Source organism: Molossus molossus, unplaced genomic scaffold (assembly GCF_014108415.1).
Source record: "Molossus molossus isolate mMolMol1 unplaced genomic scaffold, mMolMol1.p scaffold_m16_p_3, whole genome shotgun sequence".
NCBI lineage: Eukaryota > Metazoa > Chordata > Mammalia > Chiroptera > Molossidae > Molossus > Molossus molossus.
The window spans coordinates 34,035,474-34,056,581 of NW_023425366.1; the positions used below are offsets into that span (position 1 = coordinate 34,035,474).

General features: G+C 42.6%; 1 protein-coding gene across 2 annotated transcripts; it reads left to right on the forward strand.

Annotated features, from left to right (window-relative positions):
- Positions 1–8,910: 8,910 nt before the first annotated feature.
- MED10 (mediator complex subunit 10) lies at positions 8,911–17,631 on the forward strand. Of its 2 annotated transcripts, XR_004961804.1 has the most exons (5): positions 8,911–9,075; positions 10,388–10,471; positions 12,307–12,409; positions 14,633–14,881; positions 17,342–17,631. XR_004961804.1 is itself a non-coding variant. In XM_036280792.1 (4 exons), exons 1-4 carry the CDS (start codon positions 8,954–8,956, stop codon positions 14,729–14,731), a joined length of 408 nt encoding a protein of 135 aa, XP_036136685.1. In that variant the 5' UTR covers positions 8,911–8,953; the 3' UTR covers positions 14,732–15,120. The 2 variants fall into 2 exon arrangements, 1 of the variants encoding a protein (XP_036136685.1); XM_036280792.1 differs by lacking the exon at positions 17,342–17,631 and having other exon boundaries at positions 14,633–15,120.
- The last annotated feature ends 3,477 nt before the right edge of the window (positions 17,632–21,108 follow it).

Here is a 21,108-nt window from a genome sequence, read left to right on the forward strand (position 1 = left end):
GGCTTAACAAGTTTAGTAAATTCAGTATTTGTTATTGCAGAAGCAAAAGTCCTCTCATTTGTTTGTTGAGGTAGGGATATGGACTTTGAAGCCCAGTGGACCAGGTTCCAATGTCACCTCTGCACCAACCAGTTGTGTAGTCTTGGCAGAGCATTTACCTTTTTAAGCTTCAATTGCCTCATTGAAATTGGGGACTAAGCCTACCTAGCCTGGAAGGTTGTTTCGACAATTATGTTTAATATATGTACAATATCTACTGCAATACTTGGCTTTGAGCAGGCTGTCAATAAATGGCCATTAATATGATTATGACTGTGATTTGTCCTAATGTGGTGACCATGAAAATGTACCTCTCAGATCTTTGACTGCAGGACTCAGACTTGACCAAGAGCCGCAATACTTCACTCTGAAAACTATTGTAGTTTTTACTCAGGTGGGTTGCTTCCAGCCAACAAGTGAGTAGGGCAGGGATGCAAAGCTTATTCATCCTGAGAGATCTGGGACTCACTGATAAGAGATTTGGGCTCTGTAGTGGTCTTACCAAATTCTTCTTAGAACTACACTACAGTCTCAAGTGCTACTAGCTTCTTCCCTTCCTCCCTCCCCCCCTCCCTCCCTCCCTCCCTTCCTTCCTTCCTTCCTTCCTTCCTTCCTTCCTTCCTTCCTTCCTTCCTTCCATCCTTCCATCCTTCTCTCCTCACTCTCTCCCTTCTCCTCCTTCCCTCCCTGCTTCCTTCCTTTTCTCCTGCTGTTGAAGTCAGACCTTGGTCTGATAGTTCTTCTAGTCTTTTCTGGTTTTCTCCCTATATTCTCTAACAGAAAGTTTCCCTAAAATTTCTTACACGTTTAATAGCATTTTGGGATCTGATTCTCAGAGGACCTGGACTAGCACAATTTAAGCCATTTTCTAGAAAGTTAAGGAGGTTAACATTAGTTCCAGTGCCCTGGGCATTAACAAGCATGTCTGTTCAAAGTTGTATAGACCTCGATCGTATTCCTTCTTAGCTTCCATCTTTTATACTGGAGAATTTTAATATATTTTTACTTTGTCTTACAAAAAAATCTGCTTCATAGTTGTGTCTTTCAGGTGCTCTTTCCTGGCTAGCATCCCGGTTACCTGTCTTTCTTGATCAGAACCAGAAGCCCGTGTTTCAGGTCCACGTGCTCTGATTTTCTGCAAGGTAAGACTTTGCTTTCTGGATCATCACAATGAGAAGAATATACTTGAGCACAATTCATTTCTTTTCGGAGTGTTTAAGACAAACTTGACTTCAGCTGAAGGTCATTAATTTTTACACTACACTATGAGATATCAGGATTTAAGCAGTGTGCTGAAGGAACCAGTAGTGTGAATACAGGTATGAAGTCAGGAAATTTTATATTTCTATTTTTGTGTGTCTGAGTGTACAACTGTCAAAAGAGTTAGATGTCTTATCTTATTTCCATTTCTATGATGTTGCCCTGTCTTCTTTTGAATTTGTGACAAACTTTTCAAGGAAACTTGATAGTGAAAGTCAACTGCACACTTCCATTTCCTGATTGGTTCATGTGCCAATCTGTATGCTTTACAAGTATAATCTCATTTTGTGGCTTTTAAAATCTTGTCAGTTTCATTATCCAGAATTCCAAGGTAGAACCACAAATGTTGCATGTAAAAGAAAACAGAAGAGAAGTCTTACTGTTTCTCAATACTTAGTGTAAAAACAGAACACATTTATATTTTTTTCCATTTTTCTTTTAATCTTCACCTGAGGATATTTTCCCATTTATCTTCAGATAGAGTGAGAGGGAGAGAGAAAGGGAGAGAGAAACATCCATGTGAGAGAGACAATTTGACTGGTTGCCTCCCACACGACCCTGACCAGGGCTGGGGACTGAACCACAACTGAGGTACATGCCCTTGACAGGCATTGAACCTGCGACTCTTTGGTCTGAGAGCCGACGCTCTAACCCCTGAGCCAAACCAGCCAGGGCTAATATGTTTTTATTGTTTTTTAGAGAGAGAGGAAGGGAGAGAGAGATAAAAACATTATTGTGAGAGAGAAATATCCATAGGCTGCCTGCTGCACGCCCCCTACTGGGGATTGAGCCTGCAACCTAGGCATGTGCCCTGACCTGGAATCAAATTGGGACCGCTCAGTCCATGGGGCATGGCTCAATCCACTGAGCCACACCGGCTGGGCACAATTTATATTTTTATTGCACAAGTCATGCCCTCTCATTAATATGTAAACCTACTAGAATGAATGATAAATCTGATTTATTTGAACATTCATGTGTCAGTGTGGCACTTGGGGAAAAAGAGTATCAGTATCCTCTATTAGACGAAATTATTCTGCCTCTCAATTGTCTACTTAAGGACATTTTTTGGCTTATATTTGACCATCTATGGTGCAAATTATAGTAGCTTTCTCTTAGGGTCATGAAGAATAAATGAGATAATCTATATAAATTGCTAGATATTGTGATCTGTATGATCATGATCATCCCCATCATCATCATCATCATCATCATCATCATCAAAGCAACAGAGTTAGACATCTTCCTTCCGCTAGAACTGCTAATGTGCCGAAAATCCACAAAGTGAAAAGCAAGAACCAGCTGTTTTGACCTCTTGGCAGGATAGCTGCATTTAAAAAAAATTTAAGCTGAATCTGGTTCTCAGAATAAATTAGAATGAATGGCAAAAAGATGTTCCAAATGGCATCACTAAGGGCCATGAGTGCTTATGGAGTAACAATAATGTGAATGAATACACACACATACACACACACACTCACATGCACACACCAGACTCCAGATTCCAAGGTCACAAAGATTTAGAAGTTAGGAAATTTCCCAGATCATGTTGACAGAGGAAAAACAAGGTACCATGTCTACAGTCAGCAGAGCTGCAGGTTTTCTGCACGCAGCGTCCTAACAGGTATACCTTCTGACTTGCTGGAATTTTCCAGCCTAATTTTATTTACATTTGGAGCCTGGAGTGTTAAAATTTTTAAATGATTCTTATACACAAATCAACAATATTTAGAATGATAAGTAAAGGGAAGGCAGCCACTACTCAGATGTTGAAAGAGGAAAAGGGTATATTTCAATGTAGATTTCAGTGGGGTTTGAAAGCTTTTGGTTTCAGCAGAGAACAATAGTCGATGGAGCAGTAATTTTGGACAACTAGGAGATAAGTGATTTAGAAATGCTTTTTAGGTCCTGTGTACTCAGTGGCTCTCAATGGCTCCACTTGGAATGGTTTCAAAAGTCAGACTTTAAAAACCTCAATCTCTGTTTTCACTCTAGCCAATGCAAATAAGAGGCAAAGGGAAGGAGAAAGTTTATGGAAACAAAAATTGGAGCTGATGTCTAATCACAAGTCACAAAAAGGTAGGGGCTGATACCATAATCGCACTCATTATGACCTGACACAAATACCCTGCAGTCACAATGCAGAGCTGGGGCTAGTGTTTCTGAACAGAAGAGAATGGTCAAATTGTGTCACAGAAAAAAACGTATGTTGCAATCCTAAACCCCAGTACCTCAGAATGTGGCCTTTTTTGGAAATAGCATCTTTGTAGATATGATCAAGTTAAAATCAGGTCATCAGGGTGGGCTCTAATCCAAAATGACTGGGGGAAAGGACAACCCTGAAACAGACACATGTGGGGAGAAGGCCATGAGAACACTCAGGCAGAGATCAGGGTGATGCTTCTACAAGCCAAGGAGCCCCAAAGATTGCCATCAAACCACCAGAGCCTTGGTCTCAGAAGGAACCAACCCCGCCAATACCTTGGTCTTAGAGTTCTAGCCTCAGAACTGTGAGAGAATACATTTCTGTTGTTTAAGCCCTCCAAGTTCGTGACACTGTGTTGCAGCAGTCCTAGAGAATTAATGCAAGGGTAACATAACAGACCCAGGATGACTGTTATTAGTGCAGACATCTACAAGTAAGCTTTCTTTGGCCAAGCTGCTCTCAGAAACTGGCCCTTGCAGGCCATACATGCTAGAAACAACTCAGTAAATGCTGAAAAAAAACAACACAGAAGAGAGGTGCAGCAGATGGGGCCATACATCAAAACTGTCAAATAATCCATTTCTCTTAGTTATTTGGAAAGCAAGTTGCTGCCAGGTTCTACCTTCACAGAAAAGAATGACTTCCTCAGGACTTACATTCATAGTGGAAATACAGACGTTTGGTTTCTTTTTGTCTCTTCCTTCATTTCCTTTTCCCGTAGCCTTTAAATCATAAAAAAATCATTTACTGAGCTAGTTTGCATATACTTGGGACTCTGAGGAATATGTAAGTTTAGATTCCTGTCCTCAAAATGTCTAAAATATAGTTGAGAAACCTAGGCATAAAAAATAAATTGTAATGACAATTCAGGAGGTTCAATGTCAAAATAAGGGCAGACGATAGCAAGGACATAAAGAATAACTAAGTACTACTTACTTCCATGACTGTCTCTAAACTGACTAGTACTCCAGTGTAAACTAATACTGAATAGTTGGGGTGATAGTTTCATCATTAAGTCTGACGTTTTCTGCAAGTGTTTAGTATTTATCTTTTATTAGCTTTAGGAAGTTTCTCTCTATTCTTACTTTTCTCAGAGGTTTCTTTTTAAAAATAATTATGAATTGAGTTAAATTTGATCAAATATCTATTTTTAAAATCTACTGGAGATTTTTTTTCTTATACCCTTTAATGGACTTAATTATAGAATAGATTTTATGGTATTTAACCATTCGTGCAGTGCCAGGAAAAGCCCAGTAGGTCACTATTATTTTTTTCAACATGAAGTGTGACAGATTGCATATCTGAAAATGGTTTCAGTAAGATTTCCCAATTTACCTTCTCTTCCAACCATGTGACTTGCTTCTTCCATTGACAGGTTGGGTGTTCCCTCTCCAGAAATCAAAATGTGTCAAGGCTCTGGTGAAAGTGACATGATGGGACTTCTAAGGCTAGGTCATAAAAGGCAGTACAGCTTCTTCCTGTTTCTCCTGGGCTATGTGCTACTGGAACCCAGCCACGATGAGGTGAGAAACCCCCAAAAGGTTCAGGGAGACTGACATGAAGGGGAACTCTGGTCTCTAGCCTATACTCCTGCTGAGCTCCCAGCCTGCATCTACTATCAACATGGCAGCCAAGTGAGTCAGCCACCTTGATCCTTCAGCCCCAGGGAAGCCACCCTCACTGATGAGACAAGGAGCAGAGGCAAGCTGTGAATGCCATGCACAGCCCACATTGCAGATTTGAGAGCAAATGAGAGGATGGTAGTTGTTCTAAGCCACTAAGTTTTGGGGAGGTTTGCTATGTAACAATCGCTAGCTGACACACGATAATTGATTCAATTTGCTTATGTTTCATTTAGGATTTTTGCACCCACTTGCAGAAGTAAGATTGGACTATATTTTCTTTTCTTCTTTTTTTCACTGTCTTGTTGTTTGCTTTTCATATCAAAGTTATATAAGCCTTTAAAAATGAGCTGGGATGTGTTTCTTTTTTCTTAGTCTCTGAAAGAGGCTGGGTAAGTTCGAAATTATTTGTTCTTTAATGTTTGATCAAAAAGAGACAATCTAATGTAAAAAGCTGTCAGGGCTTGATGCCTTTCATTTCTTTAAAAGAGATTTTTGTCTCCTTCCCAGTTTATTGAAAGGTTAGGGTCTATTCTGATTTCCTAATATTTTCTAAATTAGTTTTTGGTAGTTTCTTAGAAACTTGTCCACATCTTCCAAGCTTTTATAATATGAACATCAAGTTTAACTGTAAATGAATTATGTTATCACATTCATTTATAACGTTGTTTATTCTCTCTCTCTCATGAAACTTGCCAAAAGTACATATATTTGTGTTTTTTTTTTTTTCAAATTTTCTTTACTGTTCATCTTTCTAGCTTTTCTTTTCTGTTCATCTTTCTAGCTTCTAATGAGAGTAGAAAAAAAAAAAACTAGTGAAAAAATTTTACTTTCTTTACTCATTTCTATATGATTGTTAAGCTTTTGATTCCTCTCTTGCTCCTTTATTTTATTTTATTTTTTTGAGTTGCAAACCTAGGTTATTTTCCCTCAAAGTATCACTTTAAAAGCAAAGCCAAAATTTGACAGGAAGTGCTTGTCATTCAGTCCCAAATATTTTACAACTTCCTCTTTAACTAGGATGACCATATAATGTATCAATCAAAATGAGACACTTTTGATAGTGAGTAAAAGGGAATGCTATTAATAATTACACCAGATAAAAGGCATAAATAGGGTCTTGCCCTTACAAGTTCAGAGGTATGTACACCCATAAATGATTTCAAAGAGTGTTTTGGTTTTCAAGTGTGTGTCTGAAAAGCAACCAGCTTCATTGATTTCTACTGTAGTTATATTGAGGTCTGAAAACCTGGTCTACATGATAGAATTTAGAACTTGCTGAAACTAACTTTGAGGGCTAGCAAATGGTCAAATTTTATAAATATTCCATATGTGACTGAAAGCAATCTGTTTTCAGGTTTCACTGTTTCTCACAGATCACATTTACTAATTATATTATTCAAGTTTTCCATATTCTTTATATATTTTTAGTCCACTCGATTTATTATTTTCTGATAGAGGTAGTCCAAATTTCATGTTATGATTATGTATTTTGAATGTATCATCATAATTTGTCAAATTATATGTTTGGTGTTATAAAGACTATATTGTTAATTGCTTATAGTTTGATATTAGTATATTATCTTGGTGAATTTTTCTCTTTATCATAAAAAATATTTTTTTTACATTTCCATTTACTTTTAATATTATATGTTTTAATAATTTTCTTTTGGTTGCCTGGCATATCTTATTCTATTTTACCCCTTTATTTTTAACCTTTCTGAATGTTTGTTTTAGGTGTGCCTTTGAAAAATCACATAGCTAGATTGAAACAGCAATAAGACAAAATATTTCCAATCTGAGAGAGCCTCTCTTATAAACAAGTAATCAACTCTGTTTACATTCATCATGATTACCGACATATTTGTCCTCAATTTTTCCGTCTTATTTTTTGCTTTTCTGTTTCCCTGCTTGTTCTTTGCTTCACTTATTTCCTCTTTTTCTTACCTTCTATCAAATTGATTTTTTCCCTTAGCCCTCTCTACTAGCTTGGAAATTATATATTCTAGTCAAGATATAACCTTAATTTAAAAAATATATACATTTAATAAAACCTAAGTCACATTAATATCTATCTCTTTTTTCCTTATGAAATTGAGAAACTGTTAATTTCATATTCTGACTTTGCCTCAAACCTTTTTTTCCCTTATGTCAAATATTTTATTTCCACCTTGTTTTAAAATTCCCCTGAAGTTAATTGTCATTAAATTGGGACATTTCTTTGTATTCAGAGCAGAAACAGAGACTTCCTATGTCAATTCCGTCTACCGAATGGATTGAGTCCCTAATTCAGTAAGTTTGACAAATAACTTATCTTCTCTGGGTTCCCATTTCTGGTAACAGCTGGGAGAAGCTTTGCCAGCTTATTTAGAAAAGGAGCTCCCTCATTTTGCCTAAGATTCTAGGAACTGGAAAGTACAGAGGATGAATATTATGATATTCAGTAAAAGTGAAATCCCTCTGGCTTGAGGAATTCAAATGGGTTATCGTTGGAGCAAATATTGGTTAGTCCTAGAAGAATGAGCAGAAAAGTTTCTTACGTGCAAGAGCCATGTGATCAAAATGGAAATTCAGTTTACTAAAAGCTTAGTGAAAGTAGGACAGGTTATTCTTCATTGATAGGGAAATCCCACAGGGTGCTGCTGTTTTATTAGAGTTGGTACTGGAAGTAAGTGCCTCACCTAGGAAGATGGAAGGAATTAGGGAAGAAAGAGCTGAGTGGGAGGCCATCTCCCTCTTGGGAAAAGCAAGAGTTAGAAGAGGTGGTAGCCAATTGTATACAAGAGAAAATGGAAGCTGACTTCAAGGACTCCAACTGAGGAGCAGGTAAACTGCCTTTATTGAGTCCATGAAAACTTCAGAATTTTCATCCAGGTGGGTGTTTATGAAGATGCTGCATTCTATGGAGCATAGAGGGGACCAAGACCTCTGGTGGGACTGGCAGCAGTTAGAACTAGAAGGCCTCAATTGTGACATTAGGCTTTAAGTCAAGGTGAGTTGTCTTAGCTGCTTATTTATTCATTTTGGGATGGCAAATCACTACTGGGAAAGTCACGGGTCTGAAGACCAGCTTCAGCAGCCTTGCAGACCTGCTGGATCCTGCACAGTGTCATAGGGTATGTGAATGAGAACCTGAGCAAGTCCTTTTCTTCAAAGTCTTAGCACCTGTACATAAAGAAATGCAGGAAGGGGTGATCTCCAAGATCCTAAAGATGGCTTAAGTGTGTGTGAGGGGTGTTCAGGTGCCTTTTCTGCTTTCTTCATTATACTTTTTTCAGTATTGTTTTACTTATTTACAATTGAGTACTTGTAATTTGTACATCCAGGAAAAAAGTGATTTTAATTGTGGGTACAAGCTACTCTCTCCAAGCCCTGGTGGCTATGCTTCACTCTTTTCCTGGTGTTACCTCCTCTAACTTCAGGCAGCTGTCAGGTCTAACTTTCCTGATTTTATGCACGTGAACAGAGGCTCATGGACAAGAGTACTTGTTCGGGGCCAGTGGAGGCAGAGAGGGTCTTGTGGGTCCTTACCCCCGGCACTTTGTGGCCCTTACAGCAAGCTGGGGAGTCCTGACGACTGATAGATTGTCCGCTCACAGGAGCCACTTAGGGCTGCTGGGCGGGGCCGAGCTAAAGCCTGCCCCGCCCCGCGCCCAGACCCCACCCCCGAGGCGCTCCAGGGCCTGGAATTCGCTCCGAGGGCCCGCCCCGCCCACTATCCAGCCCTCTCTCCCCGCCCCCAGAGGAAACGGAAGTAGTGACGGGTCCGGGCGGAAGCAGGAAGCGGCGGAGAAGGGCCACGCCCGCGGCGGTGCTGATCGGGGCAATGGCTGAGAAGTTCGACCACCTGGAGGAGCACCTGGAGAAGTTTGTGGAGAACATCCGGCAGCTCGGCATCATCGTCAGTGACTTCCAGCCCAGCAGCCAGGCCGGGCTCAACCAGAAGCTGTAAGTGGCGGGCCTCTTCCGCCGTCGTTTCCCGGGGCCGGCCGGGCGGCGTCCGCTGGAGAGCGGGGATGGGGCTGGGAACCGGGGCCAGAGATTCGGGTCGGCGGAGAGTCACGTCCTCTCGCCCGCTCTCCTCGGGCCTGGTCCGTCCGGGCTCCTGCCTCCAGGCCGTGCGCCGAGGGCGGACCGCCCGCTCCTTCCCGCTTTGGCTCGCTGGGACCGCTTCTCGAGGGCGCGCTGGGAGAGGGTGTCGTGCCAGACAAAACAGTTTCTGTTCTGCGGCCACATCCGAGGGAGTCGTGCTTCATTATCTGAGCCGCTCGCTGCGCGCTTGTGACTCCCTCCCAGCGTTCCTTCCCGCACTCTGCGGAATGTGGAGCTGTCTGTCCCGGACGTGGGCTGCGACACCACCTGCTGTGTAGGCCGGAACGTGGAGGAATTGGGGAGGGCGGTGACAAAGGCCGAAGACCTTTATCAGCCAACATTTTTTTTTGTTTGGCCAGCGGCGTTGTGGTAGGCTCTGGGTGGACAAAGAGAAACCTACAAATTAAATGCTCTGGAGAAGGGCTCATCGCTTTATAGGGAGCCTAGGCATACAAACATAAAATTGCAACCCCGAGTTACATTCCCAGTAACGTGGGAATGGCTACCCCGGTGATTTAGGACCAGGTGCCATGGCCGGTGTGGCTCAGTGGTTAGAGTGTTAGCCCACACACTGAAGGGTCTTGGGCTCGATTCCTCATCAAGGGCATGTTGGATCCCTCACCCTGGTTGGGACCCATGCAGGAGGCAACAAATCGTTGTGTCTCTGTCACATTGATGTTTCTCCCGCTCGCCCTCCCTTTCACTCTAAAAATCCATGGAGAAACATATCCTTGAGTGGGGATTAACCCCAAAAAAAAAAAAAATTTCAACCAGGCAGTGATGGCTTTCTTTCCCCCAGACTTTGAGGATAGTTCTTAAGCTGGAGTCTACTACCCCATGTGTTCTCTGCAGCCCACATACAAAATCACGGGCATATCGGCGTTTTTAAGAGAAGGTTCATATTTTTCATCAGATTCTCAAGGGGGTCGGTGTTGCCCCCCAGTACTGGCAATTTCTGGTTTAGAAAGAAAATCAACCAAGATCTGAGGGTATTTTGTAATTCTAAACTCTTCCCTGGAATTCTGTAGGCAACCAAAAAGTTATGAGCTATGTGTAACCTCTGCATGTGGAAGGGGCACTTTTGTGGAGCCCTAGTTGGCCAGGTCTGTGGTGCTCATGGTGTCATGGAGAGTTAATCACATGTGCTCATTTTTGCCTTTTCCCTCAGGAATTTTATCGTGACTGGCTTACAGGATATTGATAAATGCAGACAGCAACTTCATGATATTACTGTACCTTTAGAAGTTTTTGAGTAAGTACCATTTGTGATGCTCATTTGAGTATAATTCTTGTTTAGTTGTGGTATCATGCTTGCTTCAGTCATGGGTGTTTTAGTGGCTGCTATGTGGTAGGCACAGCCTAGGTGCTTGGGGATATGCCAGTGAAGAAAAGAGACAGAAACACCTGTGCTCATGGAGTTTTATGTTCTGATGGGGTTAACCATTTTAAAATATCTTAATATTGTATTAAAAAAAAGTTACTTGTGAATAGAGGCATATTAAATATGAAATATGAAAAATATTATAGACCCTTAAAGTTTTCTTTAGACAGTAGAACAGCCACATAACTTCCCTTTTAACTTAAAAAAGAGAAAAACGAGGTAGTTTTAAGTGGGTTATATTTTAAGTAAAAAAAACTTTACAGCCTGGAAAGTAATCTGGTGTGGTATCTCCCATACTGCCCTGGGACTGCTAGTTCTGGGAGGTGGTTATATACACTGTGTTGAAAAAACAGGCCCTCAGGCCAGGTGAGTTTGGGAAAGCTGTTCGTCGTTTTCTACAGGAGGTTATGTGTGTCCACCATAGTCATGGCCCAGAGAATGCTTCCAGGAAATAAACTTCTTACATTTTTTTAAATCCAGGTTTTATCACACTGGTTTGGTTGTCATACCCCTGATTTCACAGGTGAAAGAACTGATAAGTAACTGCAGTGTCAGAATTAAAGACTAAAATTCCAGACTTATCTTTCCTCAGCCAGGGCTGTTTTCTCTGTGACAAGCAGCCTCTCCCTCTTGGAGCTGCTTCGATCTGCAGGAGCATGCTAGTACTTTTTGCAGTAAAACCACAAATGTACACCACTGATTTCCTTGAACAATAAAGGAAAAGCTATTGTTTTACATCCCCCAAAATTAGAGATACAAGTCCAAGTAACAGGACAGCTCAGCAGCTGTCCACAAAGATAGGGCACTCAGGCTGCAGTGTTTACGGGCTCGGCTCCATCCTCACCTGTTGGCCATGGTGTCATGTTTTCTCTATGTGTTCTCAGTCAGCCCCGCTGAGTTTTCTGGCTTCAGATGGGAGTGAAGGTCATATACAGGTGTTAGAGCTCTGGACTCCTGGGTGATGATGCTGGCTTGTGAATGTGGGAACATGGAGGTCTACTCTGCCTTCCTCATGAATGTGCAGGATAGGTATATCGACAGATGCCAGTAACTGCCTGAGTCTTTGAAGTGGGTGAATGAGAGTAAGATGATGGCAGAGATAGCTGAAGAACAGTGGGAGTGGGGTCTTGGCCAGCTCAGCCATGGCAGGTGGGCAGAAGGGACAGTGGAGACTCACCTGGGATATTGGGAATAAGATGGCTCTGGGCTCTAATAAGCAGTGATGCAAACTGTTAGTCATATTTGCACTAGGTGGAAGGGGTTTCCAGGCCCCCAGTGGCCTTTGCAGCACAAACTTACGGACACACTGACTGTGTCTGTAACAGATAAAGATGTCTGCCTGGGCCCTTCGGTCCAGCACTTCTTAACCTCACAGATTGTTGTGAGGACTATAAGGTAATGGCCATGAAGCCTTTGGGAGGCATGCATGCTGCAGATGTGAAGTGGGGTGGTTGTGGAGCTTGCCAGGTTTGTAAGTAATCATTACTTGATTTTACGAGTTGTTCATGTTAATACGAGTAATGTGAGAGTACATCATCTACCCTTGTATAAATGAAGGAATGCTAATGTACCTGGTTCCTGGACACAGTTTCTTCTGAACAGGGCTATGTGAAGTTATATATAGCTAGCTTTTTTTTTTTTCCCATAAGAAAACTGAGAATAGATATCAGCCAAGACAGTGTTAATTAGATGTTTCCTTTTTTCAGATATATAGATCAAGGTCGAAACCCGCAACTCTATACCAAAGAGTGCCTGGAAAGGGCTCTAGCAAAAAATGAACAAGTTAAAGGGAAGATAGACACAATGAAGGTAAGGCGCTATATACTGAAATGATGTCAGAACATAAAGCCGCCTGGCCGGTGTGGCTCAGTGATTGAGCTTTGACATGCACCAAGAGATTGTGGATTCAATTCCCAGTCAGGGCACATGCCCCGGTTGCAGGCTCAATCCCCAGTGCAGGGCGTGCAGGAGGCAGCTGATCATATTTCTCTCTCATCGATGTTTCTATCTCTCCCTCTTCCTCTCTAAAAAAAATATTAAAAAAAAAAAAAGCCATGCATAGCAAATTTGACTAGTAGACTTTGTCATTCTTTTCCATGGTGTTTGGTAAAACATCAGCTATTTTATGATATTATACAATTGAGATTTCTGAATTGTGTATCAGGTAGTAAACAAAGTTAAATAAATATCAGTGATGCCTTCTGTTGGGCCTTTTCCTGTAACTGTGGTTCTTTGGTTTGGTTGAGTATTGAATCTTTATTCTGTTTTCCTTCGCTGGTGGTGGTCTCCAGCTTCTGACTCCAGACTCATTTATACCATATCTCCTGTCACACAGTTCTCCCCAGAGAACTTCTCTGTTTCTTTGCTGTGATGAGATCTAGAAAACTATGCATCTATAACATGAAATATGTTGTTTTTTCTTAAATTTATTCATACCTGGTTCTGATTGGAGCATGTGTGATTTGCTTTTTCCTCTAATTGGCTGGAGCCATCCCTTTTCCAGTCTCTTTTGGCCTCAAACAACGAGCCCTCCTGCCTCTCCACCCCCATTCCTGATTCTGGCCTAGCCATGCTGGTCTTGCTTCTGTTTCTGGAATTCACCAAACCCTCTCCTTTCTGTTTGTTCTTGTGTGGCCTTTTTTGTCTGGAGCTCCTGTGTACTTTGCACACTGACTATTCTTTGAGGTCATTGTATGTCATCTGTTCAGAGAGGCCTTGAGGGAAAGCTTTTCCAAAGTCTCTTTCCTGAGAGCACCATGGAGGAGTCCTCCTTTTCTTTTTCTCTGCTCTGTCTCCAGGATCTTGGGGCATGAGTGTTCCATTCCTGCTGATACCCAGCACCTACAGGTGTGCTCAGTTGGTGTCCGATGTGACCTCTTAGGGTCAGACGGTGCAAGGAGCGAGCAGAGAGACTCTCAGGATGACAGTGACCTGCATCACATGTTGTGAGGTTGCAGAGCTTCCCAGTATACCCCAGGTGATGTGTACTGATGATAGGCAGCGTGCCCTGGAAGTGGCTTTGCTATAACTGTTAGTGTGGCTTCATTTCTATTTTGTTGTTTTGGGACCGAGTTGCTTTTGAACTCGGCATCATCCTTGGGACATAATACAGCTTTAATCAGTAGTAAGCTGTGACTATTTGGACTATTTTGTGATTGAGTTGCATTGTCCAGCAGAACTGTATAAACAGAGTTGTGGTCCATGCATATTCTTCTCAGGCCTGCCATGTTTCTGTGTGACTCCAGTGCCTGTGGGTGATGTAGAGGTTCCCAGTTGGTGGTATTGCATGGGGACTGTGTGGTTTATCTTCAGTTGCCTCTATTGTTGCTTGGTGTCATTCTCTCCGAGACCTGTGAAAGTCACTGTGCAGTTCTGTGGCCTTCTTGTGCCCAGTGGGGGTGTATTGTAGTGTTGAGTGCAGTCTCTTAGAGAATGTATTCTTAACTATGCAAGGATTATATCTTTGTTTATATCCACAGAGATACTTCTTAATGTAGCTTACAAGAGAAGGTTTTGAAATGCTGATAGGTACTTAGCTGCTTTTAAGAGTGGTGTACACCGAATGTTACACTGATAAGTAGGGTCAGGAAGCCATGGCATTTGGTGTAGACAGGTTTCCAGGTGCTTTGAAAGCATTGATTGAATTGTTTGCACACAGAAAGTGTGATGTGGTTTGAGTTAGTCATTACTTAATTAAATATTCTTTGAAGATTCCTGTTATGTGTGTTGTGTGCAAAAATCATTTTCATCTTGTGGCTGGCTCACTTTGAAGCAGGAGGGAAGAAGTTGTATTTGAACGTGAATTCCTCTTTCAGGTCCTTCTTAATGTATCTGTAACTTAGCTGCAAGTGTTGTTTGCAGCTGGTTCGCCAAGTGTTGCATCCTGGGGGAAGAGCAGGCAGCTCTGGAACATGGGTGTGCATGAGGGCAAAGCAGATTCCTTCCTTTTGGAGGGCTCTGTGGGGGTAGTCTGTAACTTGGGTGATGGGTCACAAACAGAGTTATTTTGACAGTGTACATTTTTCTTCTTAGAAATTTAAAAGCCTGTTGATTCAAGAACTTTCTAAAGTATTTCCAGAAGACATGGCTAAATACCGAAGCATCCGAGGGGAGGACCACCCCCCGTCCTAATTTCATCCTCCCTCTGTGTGAACATCCTCCTAGTCTTGTATGAATTGCCGTGACCTTCAGGCAGCCTGTGGACTAGTGGCCTCCGAGACAGCGGGGCCTAGAGGGCTTTACAGAGCTGTGCTGCCAGGGGCCCTGTGCTTGCAGGGGCTGGTGAGTGCACGTCTTTGAGCGCAATGCATTTTATCCTACTGCAGAATTGTCTTGGAAATATTAAATATGATAGGTAAAGTACAAGGTTTTAGACATTTTACCTAATACTTTTCTTTTCCATTTTATTATGATGTCAAAGAAAGCTAAAAAAAAACTTAAAAATTAAAAAAGATTGGTTTAATATGAGAAGTACTTGAATTGGTTTGTATTTTATATTTTTAAGTATAGTCCATAAAGAATGTGTTCAATGTAACTGTTTATGTGGATTTCAATTAGACCTAAGCATATAATAAAGTCTTTCAGTACTTACGTGACTTATTCCATGTAATTATTTTGTAACAGTTTTACAGTATAGTACAGTGTATCTTGTAAATGGTCATTTATTACTTCCTCAAAGTGTAATGTTTATAAAATGTGTTCCCCAGGCATTTAGACAGAAAAGGCTAAAGCTAAAGCAAAACGCAGACTTCGAATTTTTCCACAGCCTGCTTCATAGAGAGCATAACAAACACTGAAGAAGGCAGATTTAGAGACATTATTGAAGAACACCCTGCAGTCTGACTCGGTGGGTCCCCATGGCCTTGGGAGCCTGTCTGTCCTGTAAACTCATCATGCTGTTGCATCTGTGGGCCCCACCGTGCACTGAGTTGCAGCCCAGGTGCATCGGTTCTAAGGGGTGACTGGGCCACCTGCATCAGAATGACCTGGACTGTTCATTAGAAAGGTGCGCCCGGTTCAGGCCTGAGTTAGAGGCCTTATCTGGGGCCTAGGAACTGTTACTGTTGATTTGCTTCCCGAACTGAGGGATGCTGGGCCTGCTTGGATCCCAGAACACTGTAAGGACTTTGATGTCATCAGTGCACAGCATTGTCAGTGGTCTGTCATGTGAGACTACGGGAATGGTGTAGTTAAAGCGAGGGTCAGAGCCCAACTTTCGCGTTCTCACTGGCGTCTTCTGGAACGGGGCCTTGAGCTTGGCCTCTGTTCACCAAAGCGGTCTCACTTGCTGAGTCAGGTCAACTCCTTAGGAAGTAGCTACTTGGTTAGTAGTTCAGTTCTCTCCAAAATGACACCAGAAAAGGTCTCTCCACTGGAGACATGGTTTCTTCTAAGATGAGGAGACTCCTTCATCCAGTAGGCCCTGAAGCTGGGCTTTGGGGGCCTGGCTGAGTCCTTCCCAGACACTGTTCCCATGCGTCAACTCAGTTGGTCCTCACCATACCCCTGAGCTGTGGGAACTGTTACCTTTATGTTATAAAGCCAGAAATGGACACAGAGGCTAAATCATGTGCCCACTCACACAGCTGACATGTGGCAGAGCTGCATGTTCAGTGCTGGCCCACCTCGTCCAGGGTTCATGTTCTGAACCACAGAACCTAGTAGAAGGCATCATTCTGCAGTTGCAGCAGCAGCCCAGTTACTCCAGACCATCAATCACCCTCACACGTAAAACATTGTGCCATGACTCTAGGTTTTGGTCTCCTCCTTTCCATCCTTCTTAGAAGGTACATTTTCATTCCTTCTGCATGGTACCTGGTGGGTCCAAGGGTGTCCCTCATTCCTCTCTGGGTTCTGCTACATAGAGGGTGTAGCTGGAAAAGGGCAATGGTTGGTTCTGCATATGCTGGGCCTGGGAATCTCAGGTGGCCTTAGGCCATTCCAGACGTCTGGTCTTGGGGAGAGCAGGTTGCCATCAATTAGTGGAGATGCTTATCTGTGGCCATTGATAATACAAAGCCCGATGGCATTGTGGGTGTGCTGACCTTGGCCCAGCAGGGCAGTAGCTATAATGTGTCACTCTGGAATGATGACCAGTCCCCTTTTCACTCCAGGGTTGGGTATATGGGAGCACTGCCCTGCAACTCAAACAATTCTTTTGTATTGACACCACTACGAATAAGAATTGCAGATCATGATGCTGTGACATTGTGCCATGCTTTCCCTAAGTTTATGGGTTGGCCTCCATTTTGCACTCTGCTTGGCTGGCATCAGTATTTATTGCGAGTGCCAGTCACTTGCAAGTCTTCCTTAGGTTCAGGGCCGACTTGGTGTTACTTATGTGAGTTCAAAGGAGCATTCAAGGGTTTGTAGGCCACCTTCTTGCAGATTTGTGATGTTGATTATAACCACCACCATCTCTCAGACTTCTCCACCAGAAGGTCCAGGACCACACTTCAGGGTGTGGGCTTGATCCTCAATAGGGGGCATGCAGGAGGCAGACGATCAATGTCGATAGATAGATAGATAGATAGATAGATAGATAGATAGATAGATAGATAGATAGATACAGATATGGATATAGATATATATAGTTTGCTCAACAAGCATTAATTAAGGGTCTGCCTACCGTGAACTAAGCTATATGCAAATCGGAGTGTTTCTCCAAGGTGATCTGCCGATTTGCTGTGGAACCACTGGGGAGTTTATTAAAAATGCTGATTCTAGGTCTCACTCCTCTAGGGCTGCTGCGTTAGAGTCCTCTCCTCCCTTGACTTCTAAACAACACACTCCACCTGCACATTCAGTGTTGGGTTCCTCAGGTGTTCTCTTTCGTTGTACATCTGCTCCCTGGGCAAGCTCATCCATCTCATGGCTCCAGTTACAATCCTGTGCCAGATTCCCAGGTTTGTATACATCCCTGCTAAGTGAGTCCTACACATCCTTAATCTACCTTTCTGTTCCTCTCCACTTGGCTATCTCCCAGGTGCCTCCAACTCAGTGTCCCTAAAGTTGGACTCAGCGTCTTTCCCACCTAAATATCTCCCCGGTGTCTCTGCCTTAGAAAGTGGCACCACCTTCTATCCAGGTCCATCATTCTTGCCTTCTTTTTCTCCCTCACCACTTCTGCCTTTGTGTGGAAGCGTCTCTAAGCCTCCAAAACACCTCATTTCTTTGCTGTTTTTACTTTAGCCATGTTAGTATTTGGTTCTTCCAACACTGTGAGTCCCTTCCTTCATGCTTCACCTCTCTACCTGGCTACTTTACTTATCTTGCAGGTTGCAGTATAAAGTCACCTGCATTAGCTCACCTTCTCTGAGACCTTGGAGCAGAGCTGGTCTATTTGTTAATTTTCCCTTTCACCTTCAGTATCAAAGCACTGAGCGTTACAGGGGAAACTTGTTACCTTCAAGATTGTAATCTCCCTAAGAGCCTGGGTCATGCCAGCCTTACTCATTCCTTCAGTCTAGAACTTACTATGTGCCTGACACACAGTGGTGCTTGTTAGTCACTGAACAATTAGTGAGCAATCAAATTATGTGACACAAGCAAGTTTAGGTATTTGAGGAATCGTGCACGGATCTGCAGTGTCCAAGTGAGATGGCACAAAGCAATTGTGTGACAGAGCGGAAATGAAATGTCACAATTGCACTGGACCCTGGAGAGGAGTGTTCTATCCCCACAGGAGGAAAGTTCTGGGTGCTTCCCAGACCCTACATACACACTGACGTTAACAGGGGGCAGAACTCATGAGATGAAGAAAATGGCCAGACTCCATCAAAAGCAGTTCTGACCGGCTGGCGGAGGGCTCTGTAGCTGAAACTGTGAATGGAGATGGCTGTGAAATGATCCACCCAGACCACCCAGCATGTTTCTGCACAGAAAAAGAAGACCTGGTTTAAAATGGCGCCACATTCTCATTTACTCCCTTCATCCTGGCCCATTTGGGATCTGTTGAGGGCAGGCCGTTTGCAGTGACTTCTGGTCCATTAAGTTTGCCTTTGCCCAGCTGAGCTGTTGTCCCTGGATCATCGATGGTGGGGCTTTCTCATGTTTGCCTCTTTCCTTTCCAGGGTCCTCACACAGCCTGTGGCCAAGCTTCAGCTGTTGACAAAAGGGTCCAGAAATGTGATAACTATTCCTATTATTATAGAAAGAAGGTTGCTTGCCCTTACAGGGATAACCATATGTTTATTTTATTTGGCTCTAAAATGACTCTGTATCCAATTTGTTGTAGTTTCTAAGAACCCATTGTAATGTCATCTTGGTCCAGGGCTGTATTAACTTTATTACATGGCATTCATTATCATTGAAATATTGCACCCCAAGTTTAGATTTCATTGGTTTTTTTAACATAAAAACTTTAATGCATGCACTTACATTTCTTAGATAAAAAGGAAAAGTCAAATAGTTTTGTATTAAGGTAAAGGTGAAATCATTGTAACAACAAGACCCAAAATAAAGATAAGATGGAAGATTGTTTCTCTTACCCAAAGCCTGACCAGTCTAGGTCAGCAGGGTGGTTATACTCAACAAGGCCATTGGTTTCTCTTCTGGGAGCTGCCCCACAGAGAGGCCTGCATGGCAAGAGACAGGTGCCTCTGGCCAGAAGCCAGTGGACCTGAGTCCCACCACAGTCATATCCACCAGCTTAGAAGCAGACCCTTCCCCATGCGGCCTTGGATGACTACCCTGGCTGATGCTTTGACTACAACCTGTGAGGGACCCTGGGCCAGATGCACCCAGCTAAGCCCTGCCTGAGTCCTGATCCACAGAATCTTTCAGACAATAAGTGTTTGTTGTTTTAAGTCTCTAATTTTAGGGATAATTTGTTACCTAGCAATGGCTAACTAATATACTATTTAATGAGAGATAGATGTATAGGAAAGAAAGAAAGAAGGAAAGGGGGAAAAAAGAGGCCATTTTTTATTATCCCTTTTTGCATAACACCCAATCCCTCCCTTATCCCCCTCCCCCAAAAGAAAAAAATATCACCTTGGTGGCCAAAAAGAACAACCATTATTTATTTGCTCATGACTCTTTGATTTGGACAGGGCTCAGTGGGGACAGCTTGTGCTCCACAGGACACTCAACTCAGGCTGGCAGGTTCACTGCCAAGGTAGCCCACTCACACGGCTGGCAAGGTGGTGCTAGCTGGGGCTGGGAGCTGGGCTGTTGGCCGGATCGTCTGTTCTCTTTCTCATGCCCTTTCTTAATAGTAAGGTTGGGCTTCTCATCACCTGGTTGCTGGGTTCTGAGACGGAGAGTTTCAAGAGTGAATGATCTTAAAGGACACACCCCATTGTACAAGCTCCTGCTTGGTTTTGCTTGCTGATGTCCCACTGGCCAAAGCTAGTTCCTTGACCAAGCCCTGAGTCAAAGGCATAAGTTCTGGGAGGTGTGGTTCATTGTGGGGTTGTCAAAGCAACCATCTGTAGCAGAGGCATATGTTTATATAAAATACCCATGGTTCTTTTTATTATATAAGATTTACATGGTAGTATTATTTGCAATTAGATTATTCATCCATATTAAAAAGTTTTTTTAAAAAAAAATCCAGCCTCATGACTTCATTCTTAAAGTTATAGCAGCAATTAGCTAAGTGTAAAACTCTTGAGTGGTGTTTTCATAATCAATTTATTTCTCCAATTTTACTCTCATTATAATGTTACCCACTTCTGATTTCCTTTATGACAACTCGACAGGATTATCTCTTACACCCTTGACCCATCATATCCGACTGTAGTAGGCAGAATAGTGGCCTCTCAAGACATCCTCATCCTAATCCCTAGAGTCTGACTGTTACATTAAATGGCATAGGAGAAGGACTTTGTACATGTGATTAAGATAAGGATCCTGAGATGAGAGATTACCCTGGATGATCCAGGTGGAACCAATGTCATTACAATGGTCCTTACAAGAGGAGGCAGCATGAAGGACGTATGATGATGGGAGCAGAAGTGGAAGAGGGAAGGGAGATCGCTCTGCTCTGGAGAAAGGGCCATGAGCCATGAGTGAAGGTGTTTTCTAGAAGCTGAAAAGGAGGAAACAGATCTTTCTTTAGAGACTCTAAAAGCAAAGCAGCCCTACAGACACCTTGATTTTAGGACTTATGACCTCCAGAACTATAAGATAATATATTTGTGTTGTTTAAGTGTGTGGTAATTTGTTATAGCAGCAACAGGAAACTAATACTCCAACTGAGCAAGCTGATGAGATGAGGTAAAGAATAGGGAGAGAAGTCGCAATCTGTTGACTGACCTTTGAAGATGCAATGGTGGTATTTACTAGTTATAGTTGCAGTTTAATTGTCATAGTCTTATTTAACCCAAGGTTCTCAGAATACTTCATACATATGAAGTCATCATCTTGGAAAACATTTTGCAGAGGAGATACTAAAATTATAGCAGACATGTCCAAGACCTAATTTCTATTCTGACATCTGTGAGAATTTTCATTGCTCTCTCCTCAGAGGTCAAGGAGAGCTGGGGGTTCATCTGGGATGGGAC

What these genes read in the sequence shown, in the direction of transcription:
- MED10 (XM_036280792.1), top strand. Translation starts at nt 8,954, where the DNA reads ATGGCTGAGAAGTTCGACCACCTGGAGGAGCACCTGGAGAAGTTTGTG. An exon ending in GCCGGGCTCAACCAGAAGCT is followed by an intron (nt 9,076 to 10,387) that starts GTAAGTGGCGGG and finishes CTTTTCCCTCAG; the next exon opens with GAATTTTATCGTGACTGGCT. An exon ending in GTACCTTTAGAAGTTTTTGA is followed by an intron (nt 10,472 to 12,306) that starts GTAAGTACCATT and finishes TCCTTTTTTCAG; the next exon opens with ATATATAGATCAAGGTCGAA.